Raw genomic sequence first — 27438 nt, 5'->3', positions numbered from 1 at the left:
TAATAACCTTACTTCAAAAAGAGTCAATGTTTCACTTATCAGTTTTGTAAATAGGTTTGAATTTCCTTTTTTTTTTCAAATTTTCGCTATTCCCTATTTCATGTTATTCAATTTTTATTAGGTACTATGTAGTTGGTCGAAATTGATTGTTGGTTATATTGTTTTATTATTCTTTTATGTTTCCCTATTTTCGCTGACGTTTGTTTCGGCAAAGTTCGTTATTTCCAGTTTTATTGCAATTCTAAGCACTTTTGAGATTGTTTTCGAGTGTAAATTTTTCGGTCGTCAAAATCATCGAATTTATCCACTGGAATTTTGTACTTGTTTATCCATTTTATTCAAACTTTACATTGGCTCGGCAGTCGTCCTTATTTGAATAAAGTCGGATAAAAATAGGGTTCCTTTGTGTGTGATAAATAACGGCCAATTTATTTCATAAACTAGTTGAAAGTCAGACATCATGCTGGATTTCTTTATGAAGATAAACATCAACGTTTCACCAGAATTACTTCGTAGTTCGGGTGACTCGTTTACCGAAACAAAGAATTTAAAAAATCCTGTTAAATAAAAGTTAACAAGGTTTTTTACAACGTTGTAAGGTTATTTTATGTACCGGTAGAAACGTTTAGTAGCCGATTAAGATTAATTTTACAAGAGATTTAAGTGTAATTTTGTTATGACATTACTGGAATTATTAAACATTGTGGGGTAATAAAACACCCACGTCAATGTCAGGCGAGAAGAAGTCCAATCATCCCACGCAAGTTCCTTCAATAAGTTTTGCAGTTTATCATAATGTCATCATTCGTCTTATTCACACTTTTCGGATACGATATTGTACTATTATACCCATACCTGGGTTAACCTTTACCTTTGGTAAAAACTGTGTCTAGCTTTAAGCTTTACTCCCAAAAACTTCTTGTAGATTTTTATTAAAAAAAAAATTCTCTGGCCTATAAATAAATTAAACAGAAATTAGCTGCATACTTATAGACGAGTAACTTTAACGATGGAAAAAGAATAAATAATTTCAACTTCGATGTATAAATAGAAAAGCATTCGGTATTACCATTGACATGCACATATTAATAATAAAAAAGAACAGACGATAATAGAGTTGGACACAACAAAACTACATTGCAGCTAATTGCTTGTATCATAGTTAAAAATGAGGTGTCATTTTTAGTTATTTGAAACAAAGTGAATTCCAATTATTTGTCACCTGTTTTATTTCATCAATAGAATAATTTATTACCTAAATTTAAATCAGATACTTGGATTTTTTCAAATTTAGTAACCCCTTCGAAAATCATAATTCAATTTGTTACTATTTTTTTTTAGAATCAAATGTATTTATTGTATTAATAAAGTTATAGGAGGTGTAAAAGCAGACAAGTAGCCTAACCCAAATACGTCAAAAGCTAATCAATGTAAACGTACTTCACTTTTTTGACTATATTTTTAGAATATTCAGAGACCATTTTTTATCAGCAACAATCCGTAATTATTCCTATATCTTGTGAATTAATCCACTAATTTACTAATCGATTAAAAATACATAAAACTAAACACTTTTTTCCATTACAATTTTTTATGATTATACAGGGTGAGTCTTAACTTTTACGTATAATTTTAGGGTATGATAAAAATAATAACTAGTAGTGAAAAAAAATTCTCATAAAAGTTTTGTTAGTTACCGAGATATACCATGTTAAAAAACACTATTACATTACATTTGATCACGCCATGCCTGTCAATAGCTAAGTGAATTGATTTTAAATAAAATATAAATAAAAGAAAATAAATAAAAAAGTTTTATCTAACTTATTTGTTTTACTTATTATTGATCATAACCTTTCATTCCCTAAGTTCATGCGTATAAGTTAAGACTCACCCTGTAGCACCAAATATGTAATACAGGATGCATCAGAAATACGTGTGTTAATTTTAACACCAGAAAGAACTCACAAAGTAAAACAACTAGATCATAATGCACAATTACATACTCGTATGCGCGAAAATTGGCAATATCGTTCGAGGTCAAAAACCTTTGCGATTTGTTTTCACGTTGTGTGTTAGAAATCTAACGCACAATTCACACTCGAATGTTTTGTATTTTTTCATTCAACGTATTTTTTTTGTATCCATTATAAAAAATAAATCATTATTCAACATAGTTATTTTTGTATCCATTATAAAAAATAAATCGTTATGAAAAAAATATGTATATGTTCGTAAGAAAAAAATTATTTACGGTCATAGGAAAAATAGTGTACAAAACTTGCAGGAAAGTGTCAGCAACTTTCCCGCTTGTGCGTTATTTATCACTTTCCGTGCTCGTTATGTAATATACTATTCTATATGACATTTTGCAAAATTCTTATTAGTGGTTTTTATTGTTTTTCCCACATAATTTTGTGTAGACGAGCCGTTCAATGTTAATAAATAATCACAAGAATGCAGTTCTTTTAATGTAGTTCCGTTTCTATCACAACGAAAATATTTCGGAATTATTAATTTGATACTCATAGGCGGGTATACGTTTTGATGTTATCTTTTCCAAATTTTAAATCAAAATTGCAGCCTTTATTGTAAAAGTACAAATAGAAAAAACGTATTATTTATCGAAATGTGTTACATGTTAAAATTAACACACGTATTTCTGATTCACCCTGTATAGGTATTCTTTTAATAAAAATAATTACTAAAAGAATAAAAACTGCATCTACTTCAGGAACGTAACAAACAGATATAATTACTTAGTACTTACTTACCTACCTAATTTTTATACATCAAGTCAATTCTTCTGTCTTTTAGGTTGGTTCTTCATCAAGTAGCCCAAAAGTTCTTTTTGAATGGAAATATTAGCCAAAGACGAAGGTCTCTCTTGTGAAACCGTGTTTCTCAAATAAGTTTCTATACGCTTAAAACACGAAAAACTTCGTTCCACTGAAGCACTGGTTGATGGAAGTGTTAAAATTAAATGAAAATAATCTAAAAGCTTCTACAAAAATGTTTCTATTTTTATTAAGTTTTTGAAGAAGTTCTTGCACTGATATATTACGAAAACTTTCGTCGGCATACAGAGTGCGCTAGAACTCGCACCCGAGAAAATTTTCAAGTAAGGTAAGATACCAGGAACATAAAAAAATGTTTAAAAAATTCTATCTGTCAAAAAATTTTGACATATATTTTTTGACATTTGTCATTTTTTTATATCTATTTAATGATACTGATGATCTTGTATATGTTTTTTTTTTTAATTATTTAGTAAAGGGACAAAAATTTTGACACAAAAAACATTGAACAGAGTTACAATTTAGGATACAGCTTCCTTGTTTCCTCTTTTAATAGCATATAGCAAAAACATGATCATTTCTCTTATTTTGCAAAATTTGTTTTTAATTTGGGAAATACAGTAATTTATATCAAGCGATTTTTTCTGAAGAATATCAAACAATATATCAAAAGAACAAAAAATATCATTAAAAACAGCTGATAAAAACGTAAATTCAAAATCATCAAAATCATATAAAAACCCTTTTGCAAGTTGAATAGATTTTTTATTTGATTCTTCACTGTCCATTATAATTTCAAAAACTTCTTTCAATTTGTTCCAGTCTTCGACAAAAACATTAATAATTCATTTAGAATTAGATTACCATCGAGTTTCTGTAATAGTCGGTATTCGTCTTGTGTTTGGTTAAAAAAGGATCGTTTTGCGGAATGGTGAAAAAAACAGGAATTCTGCTAAGACCTGCGAAGAAAATTCGACATTGTGAGATCTTTTTACAACTTTGTTGGATGACGAGATTTAAAAGGTGCGCAAGGCAGTGAATAAAGACTGCTTGAGGCGCTTTTTGTTTGACTTTTTCTTGGAGTCCATTCAGCTGTCCAGACATCACACTTGTCCCATCGTAACACTGACCAATTAATTTATTCTCATAAAAATGAAATTGCTTCAAAACCGAGTCCAATAATTCATACATACAAAGCTTTTGAAAACCCAAAAAACGTGAATTATCGAATCTAATTATTACGGAACATTAGGATGTTTGGCTAATATCAGTAGTATCATCAACTTGAACCGAAAAGAACTCAGCTTTGTTTACTTTTGTTACGATATAATCATTAATGTATCCAGAAATGCAGTGAATTATTTCGTTTTGAATAATTTTGGATCCACCACTGAAAACGTCTTTAGTCTTTTCATTATGTGTTTTAATTTCTGGGAAACTTCTTGATAACAACAGTCTTAAAAAATCTTTATAATTTCCAGGATTTGTAGAATCGCTGCTCTCGTCGTGACCGCGGTATGTCAGTTCTTGTTGGCTTAAGTATACAACTTCATCAATAATTATTTGCAGAACAAGTCTGTTTGAACGCACATTTTCATCATTTAAAATAAACAAAATAATTAAAAATGGTAAAGTTATCGATTTTTTAAGAGGAAGATGCAAATCAAAACATTTCAAAACAAAAAAGTCTAACTATTTCGAAAAAGATTAAAATTAGGTATGGGGAAGGCTGATAAAAACTATCGCAAAAGTAATCTAAAAATGCAATAAAAACATAGATTTCTATTTAAAATGACGAAATTGATGACCAATTCCGGTAAAATCGGAAAAGCCGCCATCTTAAAAATATTTTTATTGAGCAGGACCTAATCGATTATGGGTAGGTACCCATATTAATACTTTAGATAAAGACAATTGTTAAAACTTATAATAATAAGTACCCACTTCTAATGTGGGGTTTAGTAGGAACATCCTGTATAATTCGTTTTTTAAGATAACATATTCTCTTCATTCTTAAAAAAATTATTGCATTCAGTACCATCAACAACTAAATGAAAATCTCTTAATGTTTGTTCATTCAGCAATGTCAGGGTCGCTTCGATCGAAGGAAATAAATTGTAAATCTTCGTTTATTAAAGGAAAACTTGTGACGAGACGAAAAGTCTCGAATCCCCTGCCAAAACATTTATTAGTAATCTGTGTTCTCAAATATGGTAAAGACGCCATCAAGCTAATTTCGAAGGTAATCACTAATCAGTAATAACGGTTCAATCAATCGGTTCAGAAGTATGCAGTCGGTTTATCGGATGATAAATGAGGCAATGCTTTATAAGCTATAACTTAACACCGGAATAATAGCCATGTTGACCAACTGTTCCAAAAACAAACAAAATCAATAAGAACGACGTTTCTCCGAAATCGTTGCGAATTAATCGCAGTCTTCCAAGATAGAAGTAACGAATCGGTTAATTAATTGCTTGGAGTGTATTTTTTTCACGTAACGACAACTATTTTCTATCGTGGCCTCCAACACGAATCAAACAAAATCATCGAGTGATAATGACGTAAAAATGAAACAAACATGGACTTGATATAAAGAGATTTATTATCATAATAACAGTAACATCGATATTTTAGTGAGGTCTAAACTCTTTCATTATTTTGACTCTAAACATCAAAATTTGGCGAGAAAATTAAGTATTAGCACAACAATAATAAACGATAAGTATATATTTCTTCTTTAAAATGACTCCATCTAGATTTAAAAGTTAGTCATCTTGTGTAAATAATCTAAATAAAATTTTTCGTTGCCTACATAAAACCAATTATTTACAAAAGAAGACCACTAAACAACTGACTAGTAATCAAAATAATCTCAACGTTAAAACCACAATAAAGCTACAGGAATGTTAAAATAATACATAAGAATACTATATAAAGTGGCAAATAAAATTATGACACTTTATGCGATAGAGATAAACAGAATACAATAAATAATTAAATAATGACACAAAACGTTTGATTTTCAGACGATCACGAAATAAGTGCAGTCTTTTTCGAATTGCTAAAGTTATTAACAAGGTGCATGAAAAATGGAAACGCTACTCGTCTTCTTGATTTCTGGCATAATAGAAATTCACCGCTCTACATAGATCGTAGTCGGCGGCTAAAACGACTTGTACTAATTGCTCTCGTGGGGCGCTATCTCCTATTATATCTCTCAATTGTCTGATGCAATTATCCAATCGGCCCGCATCTTGCGCCAGTGGAAGATCTTCAATCGAACTACTGTTCGATTGTTGATACTGGAAAAATATTCAACGATTGTTTACAACACTAACGAAACTAGAGAATAGAATACACTATTATTTTTTGCTACCATCACAAATAATATACAACTTGTTTGATCTTACATCGGATTGAAAATTGCGACAGACGGGTATTTTGTGCCTTTCAGAGACGCTCGAATCTGGGCTCGGCGGTGTAACAGATGAGGGTAGTAATTGTTCCATTGTTGAAGACTTTGCTGGTGGTGGTTGCGTCCACACACAATCGAATATCTCAGCTTGCAGTGCGATGGGCAATTCAAAGAATACCTCGCTTTCGGTTAGTTCGTGATGTTGCGCTATGAAACTTAAGCAGAAGTTCTGAAACGGTCGCAATCAATAAGTAAAACAAATTGGAAAAAATTCATCTTTACTTTTAAGATTCGAGCGTTGTACTGATCAGCCATATTGAAGAAATACAAGGCCGAATCTAGATCTATGCTGTGTTGAAGGGCATATTCGCATGTTTGTTTCAAAGAATCCACCTCATAACGGTCGCTTAGGAGTAAGAGTTCGACGAGTTGTTCGACTGAGAGAGAGTCGTCGCGGAGCCGACCGCTGTAGAGGTATTCCAGAAAAATGCGGAAGAGGAAAGGGTTTGTATCGTGGATAATTATTTTCCTAGAAGCACAAAGGGGTGTGATTGGGAAGTCACAGGAAAAGCCACAAAGGGCAAAAGCCTTGATTAAAAATAGCCGACATTCATTTAAAACAGTTTCGTCGTATAAAACAAAGTATTAAACTATTCGTAGCCATAAAACACTCAAAATTGGACAGAGAATGTGTAATTACCGAGATTATTTTAAAGCGATTCATTCATTTCCTTTATATTTTCAACAGCTTTCTTAATGTCCTTCATTAAAACGACACATAAAGGAAAAATTGCCGTCATAATTCAAATCGCTCGTGAACGTATTTTGAAGACAAAACTCGACTCGTAGAATGACCCAGAATTACTAACCGCTATTATTTATCACATTAAAAATAGCCTCAAATTTTTCAACTAGTGAAAAAATTCAAACAAGCCCCACTTTTGAAAGTTTAATTTGTATCAGGTGTTACATTAACGTACATTACGCGCGATATACGTTAAAAGTGCCGAATCTATAATTAATTTACAAAGTTTTCGAACTTGCGAGACCAGTAAATTTAAGCAAACTTGGTTTTAAGGTAAAACATTTGAACTTCCTTAGCGATACACTCCAAAATCATTATATTTGCCGCCGTGGTACGAACATTTATTAACTACTTAAGTTCAACAGTAGTATCTGCGATGGAGGGTGTTTACATGAACTGCATACAATTAGTTAGGAACTGTTAAAATTATTAAATGTTTCAAATACAGAAACCATCGATTATGAGTTTGTCGAAGAATTTAGATGCGTAGTTAATACATTTCTGCGGGATTATTAAACGTGAGTTAGTGCCAATGTTAATTTCACATGAGCAAAATTTGAAAACAAAAAGTTGGACTTAGAAAAACAAAATCTCATAAAACGACGGACCGAAGTCGGAAACATTTTCAACTACAGGTACATAAATAAAAATAAAAAAACTTGCGAGCGACAAATGAAAATGTTTTAAAAATTATCGAAATTAAGGAACGTTGTCGTTTTAAAAGCGAGAGATTTTATATTTTATAAAAACGAGTCAAAGAGTAACATCGGTGATGACCTGTTATATGAAATTGTTCTGTGTAGCTACTATAATAAATAAACAAAATAATTTAATAAGTCCAGAGTCTTTTAAAATTAATTAAAAACTCTTGTTCAGCAAGCAATATTAACGATAAAACTAACTAGAGTAGCACTGTTATAACGTTTGATCTGCCCCACCAACGTAAAATAACCAATCACAGTTAAAGTCTGATATCTACAACAAACAAAATTAAAAACAAATAATAGAAAATAAAATTTAATACAAATCTTCAAAAGTAATGCCATTATTGACCTTTGAATTTTAAAATTTGAACAAATGCACTAGTCTGGTCAAAATAGACATTTCAAATAACTAAAATTCCGACAGAGCTAAATTTTGGTGGAGATCTTGGGTACACCATTAGGAATAAAGTGTCAAAAGTCCCCATCGATCCCATGTGTGCTAAAAAAGTTATTCGGGGTCAAAGGTCAAAATTTGAAGTTTTTTAGATTTTTTTTTAAAACGGTAAGTTTTATCGAAAAAGTAGCTACTTTGCCCAGACAAAAAATATAGATCTTGAAATTATCTACAAAAATGGTGTTTATACTTTTTTTCTAAGAATCACCATTCCTGAGATATCGATATTCTAAAAGTTGAAGGAGTCACGTTCTACATGATATGCACATACAGAGTGCGCCAGAACTCGCGCACCAAAGACAAATGCCATGTAGGGTAAGGTACCAGGAACATAGAAAAAATTTAAAAAAAAATCTATCTATAAAAATTTCAAAGTTATGAGAGTTTAAATTTTGCACTTTGACTCTTATTTATTTGTCTTGGAAAAATAATAAGTTTTTTTGCTACAGGCTATTTAAAAGCGGAAACAAGGAAGCATGCAGTGTATTCATTACATCATTATGTTTTCCAATGTTTTTGGATGTTGTATCTAAAATTCGGAATTTTTAGAGTACAGTTGCGGAATTAAAATTTCGGGCATTATTGTCATTTTCATAATGTAAACTCTAAAACAACCTTTGCATTAATAACCTCATTTTTTTTTCTCTTGTCATGTTTATGTCATTTTGACTTAAAAAATAGCGTCAATGACAGAAACGTTTAATTGTCAAATGTCAGTCATGATGACAGTAAAAGGTAGTTTACAGTGAACTTTTTGAAGTGACAGAAAAATACTGCCCGAAATTTTAATTCCGTAACTGTACATCACTATAAAACGGATTTTCTTAAGAACAATGAGTAAAGTGGGAAGAAAACGGATACAAAATCGGTATTTCAAAAACAGGAATCATAAACATAAGGAGCATCGACAAGTAATTTCTTACTTACATTGAGTTTTTTTAAGGGTTTAAAACAATAGACGATCTTATGCATTCTTCCAGGTAAGAAAAAAGAAAAAGTTGAAATTCAAGACGTCTACAAAAGAAAGTTGCATCTTACATCCTTCGAAAATATACTATAAACGTTAAGAAACTTTTGATCTGATCTTATGAAAACCAGAAAGTTACTTATTTGAGAGTCATAATAATGCGTCGATTTCAGTTTATAATTACTTCACTAAATAATAGGCTTCTTAAACAACGGTCATATTTACCTCAAATATCTCAAATAATCACAATTTTATTTACAGAGTGTGGTTTGTGCCATAGCAGACACAATATGTAAAGTACTAAAACAGCATCTGAATGGTTTTTTATAAGATTGGCCCAATTTTTTGTAGAATAATTAAAGGATGATGGGGGGCTAATTTTTATCAGTGACCCTTCATTATTTCAATTTTTTACACTAACATAAGTGCATTTATGCCTGATTTCAAGGAAGTTACTAAATCGTAAGGAATTATCAAATGAGATGTAGAACATCAACCAATAAACCAAAAATACTTGCAAATTATACCAAAAAGACTTTCAACGACAACAATGTTACCGACAATGTCAAATTGACAAATTCACTCGAACATGATATTTAAGTGGTGTAGTTGAAGTACATATATAAATTAATGTGCAAGGCTACCAACCTTAGAGACCCTTTAATTGTTTCAATTTACATTGTGATAGAATTTTTTATTTCACTTTTAAGTTGATAATAAAAAAATGAAATTGATGACGCACCGGTCTACCCTCCTGATTTTTACTATGCATGGTCACTAAAAAGTATGGATACAGCTAAATATTTTCAGAACGGTTTAGCAGAGCACGTTGAAATTTGGGAAACAGTTTACTTAGTTTTTGGTCAAAATTCAGGCGGCAAAGAGCTAACGATAGATGAGGACAACATTTACAAGGCTAAACAAATTACGTTTTTCAAAATTTAATTAGTGCAATAATTTTAATTGTTTATCTACGAATGAAAAAGTTAAGTTTACGAGTGACGAAGTCACGAGTGGACTTTTTTCATGAATATTATACTCGTGTATAATATTTCGTTTAATTTTGTACTCACCTAAAAAAATACCTATAAAAATACAAGTTTGTATTGTAAGTTTTTTAGGAACACACTGTATAGTTAATATTCCAGGCGATGCACTAAATTAGTATCTATCAATATATAGTTTTTTTTTTAATTTTACCATTTAAAGATACTACTGTGTATAGTATGTTCTCCGAATTGAGTTTACAAAAGGAAAAAATATATTTTTGATTTTACGGCAAAACTGCAAAAAAAAATTTTTTGCTTCACCTGAAACGAGCAAATCTGTAATTAAAACTTCATTATTCTGACACAGTAGAAAAAAAGTTCATTTTTCTTTTGATTTTGGACTTCTAATTTTTGTCTATACAGGGTGATTCTGAAATAGACCGACAAAAATTTAGCCGTGGTAGTAATAGGAAAAAAATAGTAAAAAAGTCTTTGTTTAACCGTTTTCGAAATAAAATTTATTAAAGTTATGCTCGAGATAATGCGTACGACACTTACGTGTTTGTGAATAGGTAGTGAAAACCATGGTATTAATCTGATAAATGTACTTGATCATTGCAACAATTCATAAACGCCCTAAGTGGCACGGATCAAGGGGGTTTTACCCCTAAAAGATAAAAACGTAGAAGGGGTACAGATCGTCTCCTTGGGAAGCTGTAATAAAATTTTGTCAGTCTATTTAAGAATCACCCTGTATGCTTTCTAACTCCCATCACATTGGCGGTTTTATTTTTTTAACAACAATGAGAGTCCGCCTTATTAGCCGAAATTTTTGTTTTGTAATTTTTACTTATACATGTCTATTTTATTTATTAAATGTATGTCAATTTGACAATTAATTAATTAATTGAATAATGATTGATCTTGTTATAAAATGACTTTGTTTTTTTATATTAAAGCTGTTTCTTTGAGTTCTCATTTATTAAAATTATGTTTTTTACAAACATTTTTGTTATTTAACTTGCGTAAACTCATATCAAAGTGACATTGTGTCAAAAAAATAAAACCGACAATATGATGGAATTTAAAACGCAGAGAAAAATTATTACAAGTTCAAAATCAAGAAAAAAATGAACTTTTCTTTCCAATGAGTCAGAATAATTATTATTTGAATAATTTTGACTTGCTAGTTTCAGGTGGAGCAAAAAATGTTTTTCCTTCGCAGTTGTGACGTAAAATCAAAGATTTTTTGTCCTTTTGTAAACTCAATCCAGGAACATTCTGTATAAAAACATTAAAAAAATTTGAAATCTAAAGTTGGCAGTTATTTAGTATCATTAAAAAATAAGCCTAACAAACGTTTTTCTTTTGATATAATGCTGATGTAGTATTTCCAGAAACTACATACCTATAAACTTTGTTTTTTTTTTAATAAAAATCTCTACGTGTTACAGTTAATAATAAATTAATATAGAAACCTGCTTTTTTTTCATTTAAAACAATATAGTCTGTGTGTGATTTTGTGAGTAAATCACGCTTCGACAAACGTGTTTTTTCACATTGTATTCCGAGAAACGTCAATGATAGAGAAACATAAAGCAGTTGGGTTAATATTTCATGGTAAGGGCCTTGGCCTAGCCGACGCAAGTAAGTGTCATTATTAGCTTTTATATCGGGTAATGGACACGGACCGCCGACTAAACACCACTTACTTATCGATGGCTTCTCTCATCCCAGACAACAATGCCCTTCTAAACCAATCACACCTTGCTGCGACGATGACACGATGAGCTTTAATAATCCGTTCTTCCTCCGACTGCGCTTCATTTTCGCTTTGTTCACTGTTGGCACCACTATTACCAACAATTTCGAACTCCATATCAGGGTCGATCGCACTTTTAAATAATTGTAAAGCAAGTTTTGATAAAATACTGGTATTCGAAGGTGGAGGAACACATAGAGATTCGACTAAATTGAGCTGGAATTTTTCCCTCAGTTTCAATTTATTCCTTGATTTTTTTACTAGTTACCTTATAGCCGTGATGATGTTTCGGGGTCGAATAACACGAACTCGGCGACATTTTCTGGCAATCATTGGAATGAGCCGAAGTGGTAGTCGCGTCTAATAAACCTAAACTTTGCAACGACTGATTGAACGAATCCCTTTGGACCAGTTCGCAAAGTTGCAAAACGACATCTTGTAACATATCTCTGTGTGCGACTAGTTTTTGCAAAATTCCCGACTATCGAAAAAATCAAGTCAAACGTGAGCAACTTTTGTAATTAAGAGAGAGAAACTTACAACTTTGCTAGTGCCAACTTTGAAACAAAACTTGAATTCTCTCCATTCGAGTTTTTCATCAAAGGCTGCAGTCACGTCCTCCAAACGCAAAAGAAATATTGGAAGCTCCTCAATGAGCTGCTCTAAATTCCTCGCAACTGAACGAACTTTTTGAGCCGAAGACATGTCATTAAAATTCTCCCTAAAAACCTCTCAATTAGCAAAAATTTCATCAGTCAATCAAGCACCTTTTGTGAAGCAGAAGCCCGAGACTGCAGGTTATGTGCTCGTGGAAATTTTCCAATTTAGTTAATTCTCTTATGTGTAAAACATTTCGTAACGATTTGCCTAACATTTCTCCGACCCCTGATTTATTTTTGGAACTATCATTGGGTGAAAGCACTTGAATTATTTGTGATAAGGCTTTTTCCACCTGCACGATCAAAGTGGAAACTGTATCTAATATAATTTCGATCTGAAATCACGTAATTAAGAGAAATGATTCGAATTTAGGTGTCAGAAATACTTCAGGAACTAAGAAAGTTGCAACTTCAAGACGTTGTGCCGCCGACATTGAACCAAAAGTATTTTTTAATGCTTGCAAAAACCTTTGGAGTTGCATCAGAAATATGGGAAGCCTCGATTTCGCATAACGGATTATTTCGTGACGTTCCTCTCGGGACAGTTCGTTTTTGCGTTTTGTAAACAAATCACAGAGCAATAACAGTTTTACTCCGGCTATAATCAAAATTCACAATTCACAAGTTAATACGATTTTTATATTGTTTTTTAATTACCAACTGCCGCATCCCTGATTGATTGTTTCACCACAAAACAGAGTTTTGCAGGATTTGAAGTGATGTTTTCTGAAGACAAATGGTTATTTCTTACATTAAAGTGTTCAATTATTTGATTCATGCTTCCATGCATGTCATTGACTAGACCAATTATTTCTAAAAAAATCTACTGGTTACAAATCAAACTAAAGCAAAAACTTACGTTGCTTTAGTGCCATATTTTTCAAATATAAATTACATTTACTAACAAGTTTATTAAGACAGGGGTATTGAGACACAGCATTTAAGACCTGATGAGTGGTAATTTCCGTTAAGTTTTCTGGCAGACATTCAGCGTAAAGAAAATGTAATATTGTACCCAAAACATCTTCTGGGAGATTACTAAAGGGGTAAGGGTCAGCAAACCAATCGATGTCACAACCTTGCAATTTTAAAATTGTTGAATGAACCTTAAACTGCACAAAATCTGATTAAAGCAGGCCACAACTATTTTTACTACAACTGACTTGTTTTTTATTTGATGAAACAATAGTCAAGTCTGAAAAATAGCCGTCTTCCAGGGCTGGTAGTAAAGAAAATGGTATTGAATGGTATTTATCAGTGGAATCCTCATAAATGCGTTTACAATGAAGCATACACCAACTCTCACACGTCATTGTGAGATTGTCACGGGGTTCCATTTGATCACACTAAAATTGTGCATTATTTTTGCGATCATGGAAAACTCAAGAAGTACCCTGAATTCCAAAACATGACCAGCGTAAGCCCCAAAACGCAAAACAACCCCTGATATTGTTGTACTGTAAAGCTCATACGTCTCACAACTAAAAAGGGGGATCGATTTGAGTTCTTCAGGGACCGTCCAAATGACGTCTCCATTATCATCCAAACGGAATCGAACACTAAAATAATTTGATTAATTTTAACACTCATTTATGGCCAAAACTCTACCCTTCCAATCCTTGATTGTCACTGTAAGTCCCCGAAATGTATCCGCATCCAATAATCTGCAAATTTTAATTTAAATTTGCAAAACACATAAAAATGACAGCTGTCAAAACAAACAATATACCAAAAATAAACAAGCCAATAAAATTGATTTTTGCGCCGAATTATACGTTGAGAAAATTGCGTAATTCGTGATATTGGTGGATGCGGATTTAGTGGTAAATTAACAAATTCTCACCTCCCAAGTGCCGATAAAACCATGAAGGGCCATACTTGTTTGACATTTGTTGTGTCTTTGCATTTGTCAAAATGTGGGGATTTTTAACGGAGATGGGATTCGATTGGCAGCTCTGAGCGCGCTTACGAATGCGCTTACAAACTTAGATTGATTTTCATTGAGCTTACAAAACGTAGAGAGACGCACTAAAATGTTGCGTGGGATAAAAGCCAAAAGTACACACCTGGGCGCGTATGCGTAGATTATCAAAAAACGTCCCGGACGAGTGCAATCTTAAAAATAGGAAGCTTTTTGAAGTTGACAATGTTGACATAAAACAGTGTCGTGCAGATTTGCTTTATATTCTTGTAATATTTAGCAAAAAAACGATAAAAAATACTTTAAGCTCATTAAAAAAATTAAATTTCAACTGCAGTTTTTTAATAGTTTTTGGTACCTTAGATAAACAAACCTTAGTTAAATTTTATCGTTTTGGTAGAATGAAGCTTTGATCTGATTGGTGTTTTCTTGTGTTAACTGAGACGTTCTATTCTATCATTTAAAAATATTTGGTGTTCTTGTACAAAGAGTAAGCTTATGTTATTATAATTACTAAAATGGGACCCTGCACCAGTTTAAGCTAAATTTAAAATAGTGACATTTTTACTACATTTTACAACAAAAGTTGCAAAATACCGAAGATTATGTCTTCTAAGTGGTAAGATCATTTAGCAGAGTTACTACGTCATTGCTTTGTTTCCCTTCTCGCCCATGTGTGTCTTTCGGATACCTCTAATAAAAGTCGATGTGAGAAATGCAAATATTTATTGCTTGTAAGTCGTTAACACACTGTTAAAATGAAAAAAAAAGTATTAGATTATTAAATTGGTTTAATTTAAAACACTTGTATCCTGTGGTTTTCTCGATCACACACCAGTATGTGTCCATTGGGAGTCATTGCGACACCTTCTAGGCCTTTAAATTCGCCTTTACCAATGCCCCAACAACCGAATGAACGTAAAAATGTTCCATCAGGATGGAAGATTTGTATTCTATTATTTCCGGAATCAGCAACACAAATGTATCCTTGATCATCAACTGCAACACCTCTGGGAAATTTAAATTGACCATCGTCCGAGCCTTCAGAACCAAAAGAAGATAAAACTTTGCCATTTACGTCGAATATTTGGATTCGGTGGTTGTTTGAGTCGGAAACAACAACCCGGTTTGTGTTAGAAACGGCGATGTAGTGAGGATGTTCGAGTTGTCCTTCTTTGCTACCCATGGAGCCGAATTTACCAACAAAAGTACCATCGGATTGGAAAACCTGTTTCAGAAACACACCCAATTATGAAATGTTTGTTTTATTTTTATTTGATTACCTGGACTCTGTGGTTTTCTTTATCACAAACATAAATAAACCCTAAGGCATCAGTGGTAATGCCCCACGGATAGTTAAAGCGACCATCGGCCGTGCCTTGGCTACCAAAAGCTCTTAAAAATCTTCCCGAAGGATCAAAGACTTGAATTCGGTGATTGTACCGATCTGCTATGATAAATTGTCCTATTCTGTTAACTGCAACTCCTGCAAGACAATCAAATTCTCCTTCACCGTTGCCATATTGTCCAAATTCTTTCAAAAATCTTCCATTTGAATCGAAAACTTGTACTCGATGATTAGAAGAATCCGCTACTACGATGGAGTTATCGGGGCCCACGGCAACGCCGCGAGGCCAGGTGAAACATCCGGCTTCGCTCCCCCGACTACCAATTTCGAACAGCTGTTGGCATTTCTGCAAGTATTGACTCCTAGGGGAGGTACCTGCCACTGCCACTGCGATACCTACACAGAAAAAGGAATTCAAGTAACTTCAATGATTTATTTATGATTATTGTCTTACAGTTATAACAAAATTCCATTTAAGACAGTTATTAAAAAATATGCAATAACAAGTAAAATTGTGTTCGAAAAAGATGACATAATAGTATATTGTTGTATTAGGAGTAAAAGCGTCGTTTTTGTGACAGGTCTGTAGGATTTGACGAACGAGCATAGAGAGATAGGTAACTACATATCTTCTATTTTATTTTCAAATCTTGCAAATTAATTAAAATTTCTTCTTATTGTTGTTTATTTATTATTAAAAAATGAGTCGCACTGCTAAATTTGCCGTGCCATAATAGCGTTACTATACATATGTATTCAAAAAAGCAAATTAAAATAATTTGGTTTACAAGTACTTTGTACTCGTACGTACGAGATCTTCCTATTTTTAATATTTTTACTGTTCTCTTATTAAAGTAAATTTAGTTTACAAATTACTTATACTACATAAATAAATAATTTGGTAAAAAAGAGTAGTTTTTTTGATTTCACTTTTAAATGTCACTTTTACTCTAAGAAATAATAGTAGATTACATAAAAATGGGAGGTGCTTCAGCATTAAGGCGAAATTTGATGACCAAGGCGCGAAACGCGCATGTAGCAATATATGATACAATATGAAGCAAGCATTTTGAATGACATAACATAACAGTTCAGGTTAAGAAGTAGCCATTTCCATACCTAAAATGACAATATTAAATAACAACTGCAAAGGAAGGGACCACTTCCTAACCTGAACTTGATATTTCATATCATATCGATTTGGATTTATTGTAGGTTATGTTTGGAGCCTGAGGTAAACTCTTTTATTAAATATTTTCGATTAATTGCCCAATAATCGTCCAATGTCAAAGTTGACAGAAGCCTGAGAGCGATTAGTGAGTCCATGGTCATTTGTTACCGTGGATATCATCCATTCAAAATCCCTACTTTTTGGTTTCAGTGTTGTGCAGTCCTTAGTTTAAATTAAAATATTTTTGAAACGGTCCATTTTAGGGGTATTAAAGGTTATGCGTTTTTATTCGAAATTGATTACTCCATCGATTTGGGCAATACAAAATTGGTGTTAGGAGAGCAAAAAAATGGAAAAACACAGAAAATGTGACCCGCAACTGCTGGAACCGGAAATTGAGTGGATGTATCCGGTTTTCGTGAGTACCAGTTTAACGGGGGTGTTGTCACAGGGAAATGTTCCAAATTTTATAATATTTGGGCAACTAGTTCCAAAGTTATTACAAAAAAAACAAATTTTCATACCCACATTCCGAGGGCTGTAAAATTCTTATCAGTAGAGATAGGGCACGAGTTATTATTTAAATTAACATCATTTTATAGGCTATTTTTGAGGTTCAAATATTGCTTCATATTTATGTATAGCACAGTTATCTCTTCTTACAAAATCAAGATTAAAAATACAATATTTGTTTTAGAAGTTGAAATATTTTGTTTTCGAATTCGAAAACTGTTACTACAAGAGTAAAAATATTTAGCATATCTAATTTTGTTTCTTATTAAAAGTAAAAATTCATATTTGTTTCCAGATGATCTTTGGTGAAGTTGGTGAAGAAACCAAACATCAAAAATTTTTATAAGGTTAAGGTTCGGTTTATAAAAGGCGAATTAAAAATTAATTCGTTGAGCACTTGGTTAGTTCAAATTAAAACGTACTCGTGTAACCGTTCAAATAAATAAGTTCCTTTAATAATTGAATTTTTTGTAAAGTACACATAAATACGTTCTTGAAAATTGTAGCACTGTATGTATCTTTTTTAATTTTGCAAGTAGATTTCCCAAAATCAAAATTTTTCTCAACAGAATTTGGAAATGCTGATAAATATTTAAACTAATTATTTTTTTAATATTTACCATATTAAATAAAACATAAAAAGATCAACTTTACTTTATTTAGTTATAAAATACTCTGCATGTATCTAATTACTTTTAAACCGTGCTATAACCAACCTCATTAGGGCCACTACCAAAACAGTTTTGTATAATTTTTTTAAATAAGAGCAAATTTTTCATGAACAGCATGATGTTGCTATAATAATTTCTTTGATGTAAATTTTTATAAGAGGTTGTTAATTTTGATCCTCTTGGATGAAATTTTCCTTTTATTTAGCACCTGAGGAATGTCAACATAAAAGCACTTTATATTGGCCAGTAATGGTGCTCGAATATTAAAATAGTTATAAAAATACTAACCGGCTGCCGCCGTAGCTGCTGTAGGAGGGGTAGTGGGGGAGCCTTGCATGTTTTTTTGATCGTCATCCGAGCTCCCTAACTCCGTGGAAGACCTCAGTGGAAGACCAAGGGAAAGTCTCCTCGCCGTCGTCGAACTACTCGTCGGCGTCATCGAACTACTACTCGATTCCTTATCTTTACCACTATTTCTATTTCCGTACTTGTTCTTTAAATATCTGGCCCAAGAACTCAACGCTGCCCCATCTTTCTCCGTCGCGTTTGACCTATCGGGCGAATTATCGCGCGATTTTAATGCATGTGAGGACCGGCTTCTTGCAAGATCATGCCCTGATGATGCTGCAGAGCCGTAACCGCGAGACGCTAAATATGCAGATGGATTCGATGAAGTTGGTGAAATGGGTTCATCGATATCCTCCTCATCGCCAAACTGTTGACTACTTCTACTACGCGCAAGTCTCTGTCTTCGCTCTTTCAAAGCCATGTATCTTGACCGGCCACTTCCATATTTACTGTCTGAATCGTCACCAAGAGTAGAACTGTACTTGTGGTCATCTTCTTCAGGTGGTATGGCAGCTGAGCTTTTGCTTTTATTGAGAAAACGGCTAGTGTAACCATATCTAGGAGGTTCCTCATCTTGTACCGCTGAAGTCCTCCGGCTGTATCGTGACCTAGGGGGCGAGTCTTCTTTAGGGACTCCATACCTAGGTCGAGTATAGGTTGAGGATTCGTCTCGGCTGCTTTTCCGAGCGTTTTCAGCACTGCCGTCTCTAGCGTGGGCACTTCTAGCCAAAAGAGGACCAATATCAGTCTTTGCCATTTCTTTGTTATCTGGTTTTTTACTAGTGTCATCGTCAGATTCTTCTTCACTTTCTGTTTCTTCCTCCGAAGTGGTTTCAGTCTCATCTTCATCTTTGGTCGTTGCTGGTGGTGTAGTAGTTTTATTGTGAAGAAACCGACTTTGGAACGGCTTCTGTGTCTGTTCTTTGGTTGCTGTTGGTTGTACTCTTGCAGACGCATCCACACTCCCTCTTGATAAATACTTCTGTTTAACTTCTTCAGTCGTGAACGGAGCCCCAGTGGTTCGTATAGCATTCGACGAAGCTGTCGATTCTGTTGAAGTATTTGAATCGGAGCTGGCTGATCGCGCAGATTTTTTATGCCCCGCATCCGAGGCTCTTCTTGTCGCCGCGCCCGTTTTACTCGCGGCCGTTTTTCGTTGTGTCTGTTGCAACGAAGTAAGAGATTCGTCGGATTCTTCAGGACTGGAGATGGCCTGAAGAAAATATTGTGTTAGGATCTTGAATGCTTCATGCTTCACACACACAACACAAGGAAGAGTGGATAGTCGTGGCATGCCAATGTGTAATCGAGTTTAAATGTGGACACAATCACAATGGACGGGAAAAACACTTATTCTAATTAGACTAAATTGTTTTAATCAGGTACTTTGCGAGGTTACGGCTCGTCTAAACTCACCTCGGGAGCGGGGGTTTTTCTCTGAGTCGAGTGTCTTTCTTCGGTGCGTTCGGCAGGTCTGGTTTCACTCTCGGTGGAGGTGGTGGCACCTTTATTTTGTTTCTTTATTTTAGCGATCTCGTCTTCTTCGCTTACTTGTCTGTTTGTAGGGGGTGGAGGCCGTTTTGGTACAATTTTTGGTTGAGGTGCGGGTTGTGGAGGAGTTTCTTTCTCCTTCTTTTTTCCGCTTTCATTCTCCTGTAGTTTTTTCATGACTCGGGGAGAGTCAGCGAGACGGGTAATACCGCTTAAAGGACCTCGAGCTACGTCTTCAGTATCGAGGACTTTTTCGCGTTCAACTTTCGGTTGTTCGAATCTAACTCCACGACCCTGCTGTTCTCCATCAGAATCGTTATCTTGTCCATGTCTTCTAAATCGACTGTATCTAGATCTGGCCGGCCTGGAGTCATTATCGTAGTCGTCACCATAGTCACTGCCTCGGTATCTATCACCGTATCTCTCTGTTTTGGGTCTTTCCCCGAACTTACGGCCTCCGAGGAGTGCCTCGTCTTGGTCGCCGTAACCTCTGTCATACCCTCTTTCCTCTTGTTGTCTGAATTGTGAGGCTAGTCGATGGTCACTTTTGGACCTCATTAATCCCGGTCCTGGTGGTTGCAACATTCCCGAACCTTGACTAAAGTGCTGATTTGCTAAGTTTAGATCCCCGTAGCCGGCAACGTGCAGAACGAGTTGATTTGGGTCGTGAGCTAAAACCAGGCGAATTTTGCGTGTATAATCCGTGTTTTCATATTCGAAATTCCGGATAAATTCAACTGTCTTCAAGAAAATTTCTTTAGCGTCCATCAGCTCGCAGTCATCCCAAATATCCACGTTTTCATTCATGTGCTTATCGGCCAGGTCACAGTTGCTCAAAATGTTAGAAATTTCTTGTTCCAAGTTTTCCTTCAAATTGGTCAAACTTTTTAGTTCCGTTCCTAAATACCGATCGATTTCACCTCGTAAATATTCCGTCCGGTCTTTGAGAGCTTTGGAGAGTCTCCGGTAAATCTCCTCGACTTCTTCACTAACCGACGAGCAATTCGATTGAATACTTTGAGTGTTTTTTTCGACTAGAGATAAAGTATCTTGTAACCTATGTATGCCTCGTCGGATTTGGTTATTAATCCGGGATATTTCTCGCCGAAGGATTTCCATATGAGCTCCCTTGCATTCTTCACAGATTTTCTTATCACAGTGGGAACAAAAACTACAATACGCTTTTTCTGAGCAAACATTACATCTTTCCATAACTTGACCACTTGTTGGATCCGGAAGTTCGCCAGTTATTTCAATATGAAGTTCCAGGAATCTTTGAAGGGTGACATTGGTTGGAAAACCCTGCACCCCTTGATAAGGGATGCGGTGTTCCGCTCGACATTCCGGACATTTTACCTAAAAAACATATTACTCCCAACTCATTTTTTTTTCAGACTAACCTGTCTTCGGACGTAATCCACCAAACCCTCCAGGCATGGTTCCATGCAAAAGCTATGTTGGCATGGCAACAACTTGGGATTGCGATAACGGTCCAGACAAATGGCACATGTTAAGAGTTGCTCGAATTGTTCCATTTTTCAGTCTACAAAAGCAACATTTCTGCTACAAGTGCACTCTTCGAATGCATTAGAAAAACCAAGCGGTGGAAAACAAAGAAAAGCGTAGCCAAGGACGGACGTTATTCACACGATATAAATAAGTCAAAAGCAAACAAGACGAATTTCCAGATGGGCTAAATTAGACACAAAGTGCTCGTGAGGAAGTTGACACGAGCTAAACTAGTTCTTAAGACGGATATTTTAAAATAAACAAGTGAGATTAGAGAAAAAACTTTTCAGGGTCTGGAGATGCAATTTTATGCCTAATTTTACATTGTTAGCCAAGCAATGTCTTGGGGTGAATGAATCTCGTCTATTTTTTCAGCATAAAGGATGTTTTCAGCGTGAACAGTTTGGCAAACGTCCACCTTTGAGAGCTGAAAATCGTGTACATGGAACTGTTAAATCCCTGAATATAGTCACAAGGCGCACTTTAAATAACCGTGATGTGTCTATGTGTGAGTTGGGTGCCCTCTCATTGGGCGCTCTCTGGAATTCACGACTAGCGTCCCGACGCTCATTCTCTCTATTCTGACGTCAATATTTAAAATTAGACGCCGCAATGAGAAATTTATTATTATAAGCACTTGCATATTCGAGGCGAATTAAGCGAATTATTAATTTATTCATAAATGGAGTCGTTATTGAAACTTCATTTTATCTAAAGTTAGGAAACAACAATAAATAACAGATTAAAACAACAAGTCCATTTTGTGCAGCGCGGATAAAGCAAATGAAAGCTTTCGTTAGGGAATAAAAGCACAAAAATATCTTGTTTTGTTATAGCACAACGAGTTTTGCAGTTTTGCAACTTGACACTTCTAAGCTCGAGATTACAAGTTTCCGTCTACCTTGTCATTAATTTGTTATAACATCACAGATACACAATTCATCACACATAAAACTTTGGTAAAAAGTCGTCCGCGTGTTAACTGGCGAAGTGTGTGTGCAAGAATACGCGATTGAAGGACTATATCTTATTTTAGATGTACACCGTATGATCTAGTTTCTAGAATTGAACACCGAACACCCCGATGCGTTTTAATGAGTTTGTTCTTTGGCACCAATACGTGTGGGACTTTCGCGTGGGTCTTGTGATTTTCGTGATGAAAAATAAAACACGGTGACGTCGAGAATTATTAGATTAAGGTTATATTTAGGTGTGTGGGAAAAAGTTTCGGCGACGCCGAAATAGGCAACGCAAGACTGATAAAAAATTTAAATCTCGGAAACTGTGGAAAAATTGCACTGTCACCAACCCATGAAGCATTTTTATTGCGATGAAAGCTTCGCAGGAGAGATTTTTCATTTATTTTTATTTTTATTGGGGGCTTTTACACTTCCGGTGCTAACTTAGAAAAAAAAGCATTACTCCACCAACACTTTTGTAAATACGAGGGGCAACAAACTTTCAAACGACCTGTTCAACGCCCGAACGTCCGCGCCAGAAAACATGTCTAAAAAATAACACTACTCGTGTTAAAGAATATAATTTATATTTTATTTTTACATCTAGTTAATAGTTATCAAAGTGATTTTTGTCTTGAAAAAACAATTAATTTAGAACCAGTTTGGCCCTGAGTCAAATTCTCGAGGTCTTTAGAATATCTTTAGAACGCGTCAACCTATTTGCAAAAATATTTTTCATTTTCCAACTGGTGTTACAATTTATCGCGAACTTGAAATTGATTGTCTGAGTAATTTTTTACACATTTGTTCGTTTGCTCGCTATAAAATATAGCTTAGAGTAAATGGTTTTACGAAAAAGGGCATTTTGTGTGTCGTTTCGCAACATAAGAAAAGGCAGTAATTAGCACGAATTAAGCGGAAAGTGGAGATAACCGCCTAATAGTCTGGCAAGACCGACACTTTTTTTATTTGCTGTTTTCTGAAGAAAAGCGGAGACGAGCAAAAAGCCGAGAATTAAGGGACGGCTTGTATTACTAAAAGCTGCAAACAAAATGTAACGAGTTTAGAATAAAGGCCTAATTACTGAAAATGTAATTATCAGAATTCTCGCAAAGATTGTATGATTTTTCGCAGCGTACCTATTTGTGTTGTGGTTAATTAGAACATATTCATAGTACACCCTTTGACAAGGTTGGTATCAATCTAAAGGTGTTGCAAACGCGGAATGCAAAATAAGGTGGGAAGGTGTTATATTGTTAGTATTGATTGGATTAGAAAATATCAGGGTTAATTTGCATAACACAAATTTTAGGAAAATTGATTTTGCGAAGATTAAGTGTTACTAATTTTAATAAAAATATTAAGAATTAAAGTTTTTTCACATTTCTAGAAGGGTTATTTTTTCAAGGTTCGATTAATTCTTAAATTTAAACAAAAAATACACAACCATTTTTTGATTACTTATACACATTATTATCAAAATAATGAACAAAAACACGATAAAACCCGTCACAGCAAACTTTTATTTCAAACACAAGGCGTCTCAATCACAAAGTAGTCATCCTCAGGTGAGAATAAAACTGACTTTTTAAAATGGATGACCACTTTGTGGTTGAAACGCGTTGTGTTTGAAATAAAAGTTTGGTGTGACGGGTTTAATCGTGTTTTTGTTCATCGTTTCCATACCAAGAGGATCTAATAAGAAGTATTACCAAAATAATTAATAACTTTTTGAATTTCGATTGGTTTTTAGAAACCTTAAAAAATAATTATTACATTTTTAGACAGTGTCATTTATTTTACGTCAAGCATGATTTGCCTGTTGTTACAAGTATTTTTCGTATTTTCTTGAAAATAAAGAGCCGTTAACTTTTGATTAATCTTTGTATAACAAAACTTGCTGTTTGTTTAAAATTGAAAAGTCAGTAGGTATTTTATAAAACAAAATACTACACAATTTTAGATGGCACAATAACTTTTTACGTTTTAAAATAAATTACATATTATTAAATTACGTGACTTAAAAATCCACTACTGGATAGGATATTATTTAAATTTTCAATTTTGTTATAAATCAAAAAAAAATTCTATAAAATCGTGCTTTCGTAAATAAATGATTAAGTGATAAGTGCGCAGAAGTCTTGAGGCTATTATTCAGTCTATAAGGGTTTATCTTAAAATCTAGATTAATTCAGAACTAATAGCCGAAGGATCCAGTTTGCATCCAATTATAAGTTTATACCCAACTATTGGAAGCCAAGTAAAGAATATTGAAAGAATTACAAGCAAGTGAATTCAGTTGTCTGAAAATGAAATAACTTTTTTAAGCACTCACAAAAATTATGTTAGTCCATGGTTATATGTTTTAAGAGTCAGTTTTTGCCATTAATTAAAGCGACAATGCTAAAATTTTATATTAAGCATTCATTAGTGGAGGGTTGTAGTTGCACGAGTTGGGTTTTCTTGATTTAATTGATTGTTTTAATGTGATAAAGGGTTATGTGTAGAAAGATGAAACATTTATTTGAATAACATGTGAGTTTGGAGTGAAAGAGGGTATAAAGGGACGAAATTTAGTGAAAAAATAAAATAAAGTATATGACCCTTGACGTCGTCGCCGTAACTCTTGAGGCGCTTTGTGTTTAAAGCTTACAAAGTAAGATAAAACAGATATTTGATTATATTAAAAATAATGGTGTCGTTGAAGCCCGGCCCCGGTTTAATTATGCCGAGCGGCTGTAAAATTTAAAATAATTAGTTAAACAAGGATAAATCCGCGGAGTTATTAAAATTAAGGAAAATTAGAACAAAACCTTTTGTGTGCCTGCGTAGATGAGCCAGCACTTTTTAAACGGTGTCCTATTTTTACTTTTATTGTGTTCAAAATAAAGAAAAGTTTCAAAGACTCGTTTCGCATTTTGTTGAACTTTTGGTGCACAACATTTGATGCATGCCACTAGAAATGTCTAGACTTATCCCGACATAAAGCGAAATCCCGAAGATTCGCAGCTTTTGTGCATTTGCGAAAGTCTATTTCAGGTGAGACGCCCTGAAATCCCCACAATCCTTTTCTAGTTTTTGCACGGGAATGAGCAACAAAACGGGATCTAATCCACTTTGTAGGGCCTGGGGGCGTCAATTAGCACCTGGTCGACCGGCATTAATCTGCTTTTCAGCCGGCAGATGGCTTCACGTGACAAGTGGCTGAAACCCGAACTGTATTTCAGGCCAGCGCGAGGATAATTATAGCACAGGGGTCAGAAACGGACATCACTCTTGGCTTGCTTCTATTCACGCTCCCTGAATTCATTTCACGCTATTTGTTACATTTTTTCTTCACTTCAGATGGCGCTTCTTCTATTTAAATATACCGCCGAAACGCCCTTAACGAGCTTTCGCAACCAATTCGGTGATCGCTGACTTTTTAACGCCAGATTCAAAAAATTGCTCTCATGTTTCAGACAGGAAACAAATTGTTCGATAACGTTTATCCTGCATAATAATGTTTGCGCTGTGTCCTGAAAGCTCGCATGAATGAAAATTTTGGCGCCAAAACCAAATAATTCTTAAATTGTGTGAAGCTTGGCATGTGAAAAATGCACTTGCAATGTTAGCAAAGCTTCGAGAAAATGCTTACCGTCTGTTTGTAGAGTTCTCAAAAGTTCATCCGAGGCCCCGCAGGGCCTTAACTATTAACTCGGTCCCTTTGCGATAGTTTTGGAATTCCTGAAATGCATTTCATAATGAAATAGTTGGGTTTTTCCAGATAGAATTTTATTTTGAATGTGTTCGGGAAGTTGGAAATATTTTTTTTAATACAAATACATTCTTGGCACGGCTTCAGCCGAATATATTTAATGACAGCAGTTTATATAACACTGCTTTAGCATAATTTTGTGTTAAACTGTTTTTATTATTGGAGAAAATAAATCCGAAAGCTTCGTTGTTAAAACTTTTGTCAACAACTTTAAAATTTCCATGTTGATACATAGTTGTGTTGTATTTGAAGATTAGATCAAGCAAAAATTCTGGATAGATGAGATAAAATATAGGTTTTGAAAAACGCTGAAATATAAAACATATGGCTGCTGTTAGAGTTTATTATAAATGATAATAAATTTGTCAGTGGAAGCGTTGTTTGCTTGTTTCTCGCCTCTCGCCGGTTCGATAATTGAAGTTGAAATTAGACAATATTTGTGGGAAATTGGATTCGGCAAATGGAATTAATAATAAATTCTTAACTCACACTAAATCCCACTGTATATCGAATGATTCACTTATGGCAAGTATGTTGAAGGTTTGATATGATTTTTGATTGCACTAGTGGTGGTCGTTGGTAATTGCCGGCAAGCACTAGATGGACTGCAGGTGATTTCGCAGCGAGACGCTCTTACGAATTCTCTGCCAACTCCACTCTAAGCTTGTCTAAATAGATTCGAGATGACTTTAGGATAAAAATGCACAACGTATATTTGTCTCGACGAGCTTTTTTCCAACTCAACTTTCCAAAAACACAACTTTTCGGGTCAAACAAACACAGTTTTATTTTAAGGAAAAAGCACTACTTATTTATCAATTGGCTTACCCTGTGTGCTCTTTCAAATTGCTTCGCCGGCACTAAAGAAGAATTACCTCGACGAATAACAATAAGTCGTGTTTATTGCTTTAGCATTTTCAAATTTTAACACTGTCTTTGCACGGAAATAAATTAATGGTCTTATTACCATTTCACTTTCAAAAAGACTCTTTTTGCTCGACATAAATTTTAACTCGTAAGTAGTTACAGTGGAATTCTTCTTAAGTAGAAGTTATGTTTATTTTTGATTAAAAAGTTTATTTTTTCGTGGGCGCCGTTAATTAAGAGGTGATTTATTGTTCCGTATTATAGCAGATTTTCAATCTCACATTATCCATACCATGAATAATAATTTTGTATAAATTTTAAGCGTTG

The 27438-nt window shown here is 34.1% G+C and overlaps 2 protein-coding genes across 3 annotated transcripts; both read right to left on the bottom strand.

Annotated features, from left to right (window-relative positions):
- Positions 1–5382: 5382 nt before the first annotated feature.
- LOC123015579 lies at positions 5383–14476 on the bottom strand. The gene is made up of 14 exons (XM_044415378.1): positions 14400–14476; positions 14165–14220; positions 13950–14115; positions 13720–13902; positions 13416–13668; positions 13214–13369; positions 12943–13154; positions 12665–12891; positions 12438–12618; positions 12166–12378; positions 11848–12113; positions 6499–6745; positions 6212–6445; positions 5383–6103 (listed from the first exon to the last, which is right to left on the bottom strand). The coding sequence occupies exons 1-14, from the start codon at positions 14460–14462 to the stop codon at positions 5900–5902; spliced, it is 2661 nt and encodes an 886-aa protein (XP_044271313.1). The 5' UTR covers positions 14463–14476; the 3' UTR covers positions 5383–5899.
- Positions 14477–15186: 710 nt separating this feature from the next.
- LOC123011415 (RING finger protein nhl-1) lies at positions 15187–26888 on the bottom strand. Of its 2 annotated transcripts, XM_044408835.1 has the most exons (7): positions 26734–26888; positions 26125–26213; positions 21420–21562; positions 19945–21375; positions 18469–19741; positions 15761–16221; positions 15187–15705 (listed from the first exon to the last, which is right to left on the bottom strand). In XM_044408835.1, exons 3-7 carry the CDS (start codon positions 21552–21554, stop codon positions 15274–15276), a joined length of 3732 nt encoding a protein of 1243 aa, XP_044264770.1. In that variant the 5' UTR covers positions 21555–21562; positions 26125–26213; positions 26734–26888; the 3' UTR covers positions 15187–15273. The 2 variants fall into 2 exon arrangements, with proteins under 2 accessions (XP_044264770.1, XP_044264778.1); XM_044408843.1 differs by lacking the exons at positions 26125–26213; positions 26734–26888 and adding an exon at positions 22430–22624.
- Positions 26889–27438: the final 550 nt, after the last annotated feature.

This window comes from Tribolium madens, unplaced genomic scaffold (genome assembly GCF_015345945.1).
Source record: "Tribolium madens isolate multiple individuals breed KSU strain unplaced genomic scaffold, Tmad_KSU_1.1 Scaffold_19;HRSCAF=116;Tcas5.2_LG9, whole genome shotgun sequence".
Lineage (NCBI taxonomy): Eukaryota > Metazoa > Arthropoda > Insecta > Coleoptera > Tenebrionidae > Tribolium > Tribolium madens.
The sequence above is the reverse complement of the archived record's forward strand: the minus strand, read 5'-3'. Positions and strand labels throughout refer to the sequence as shown.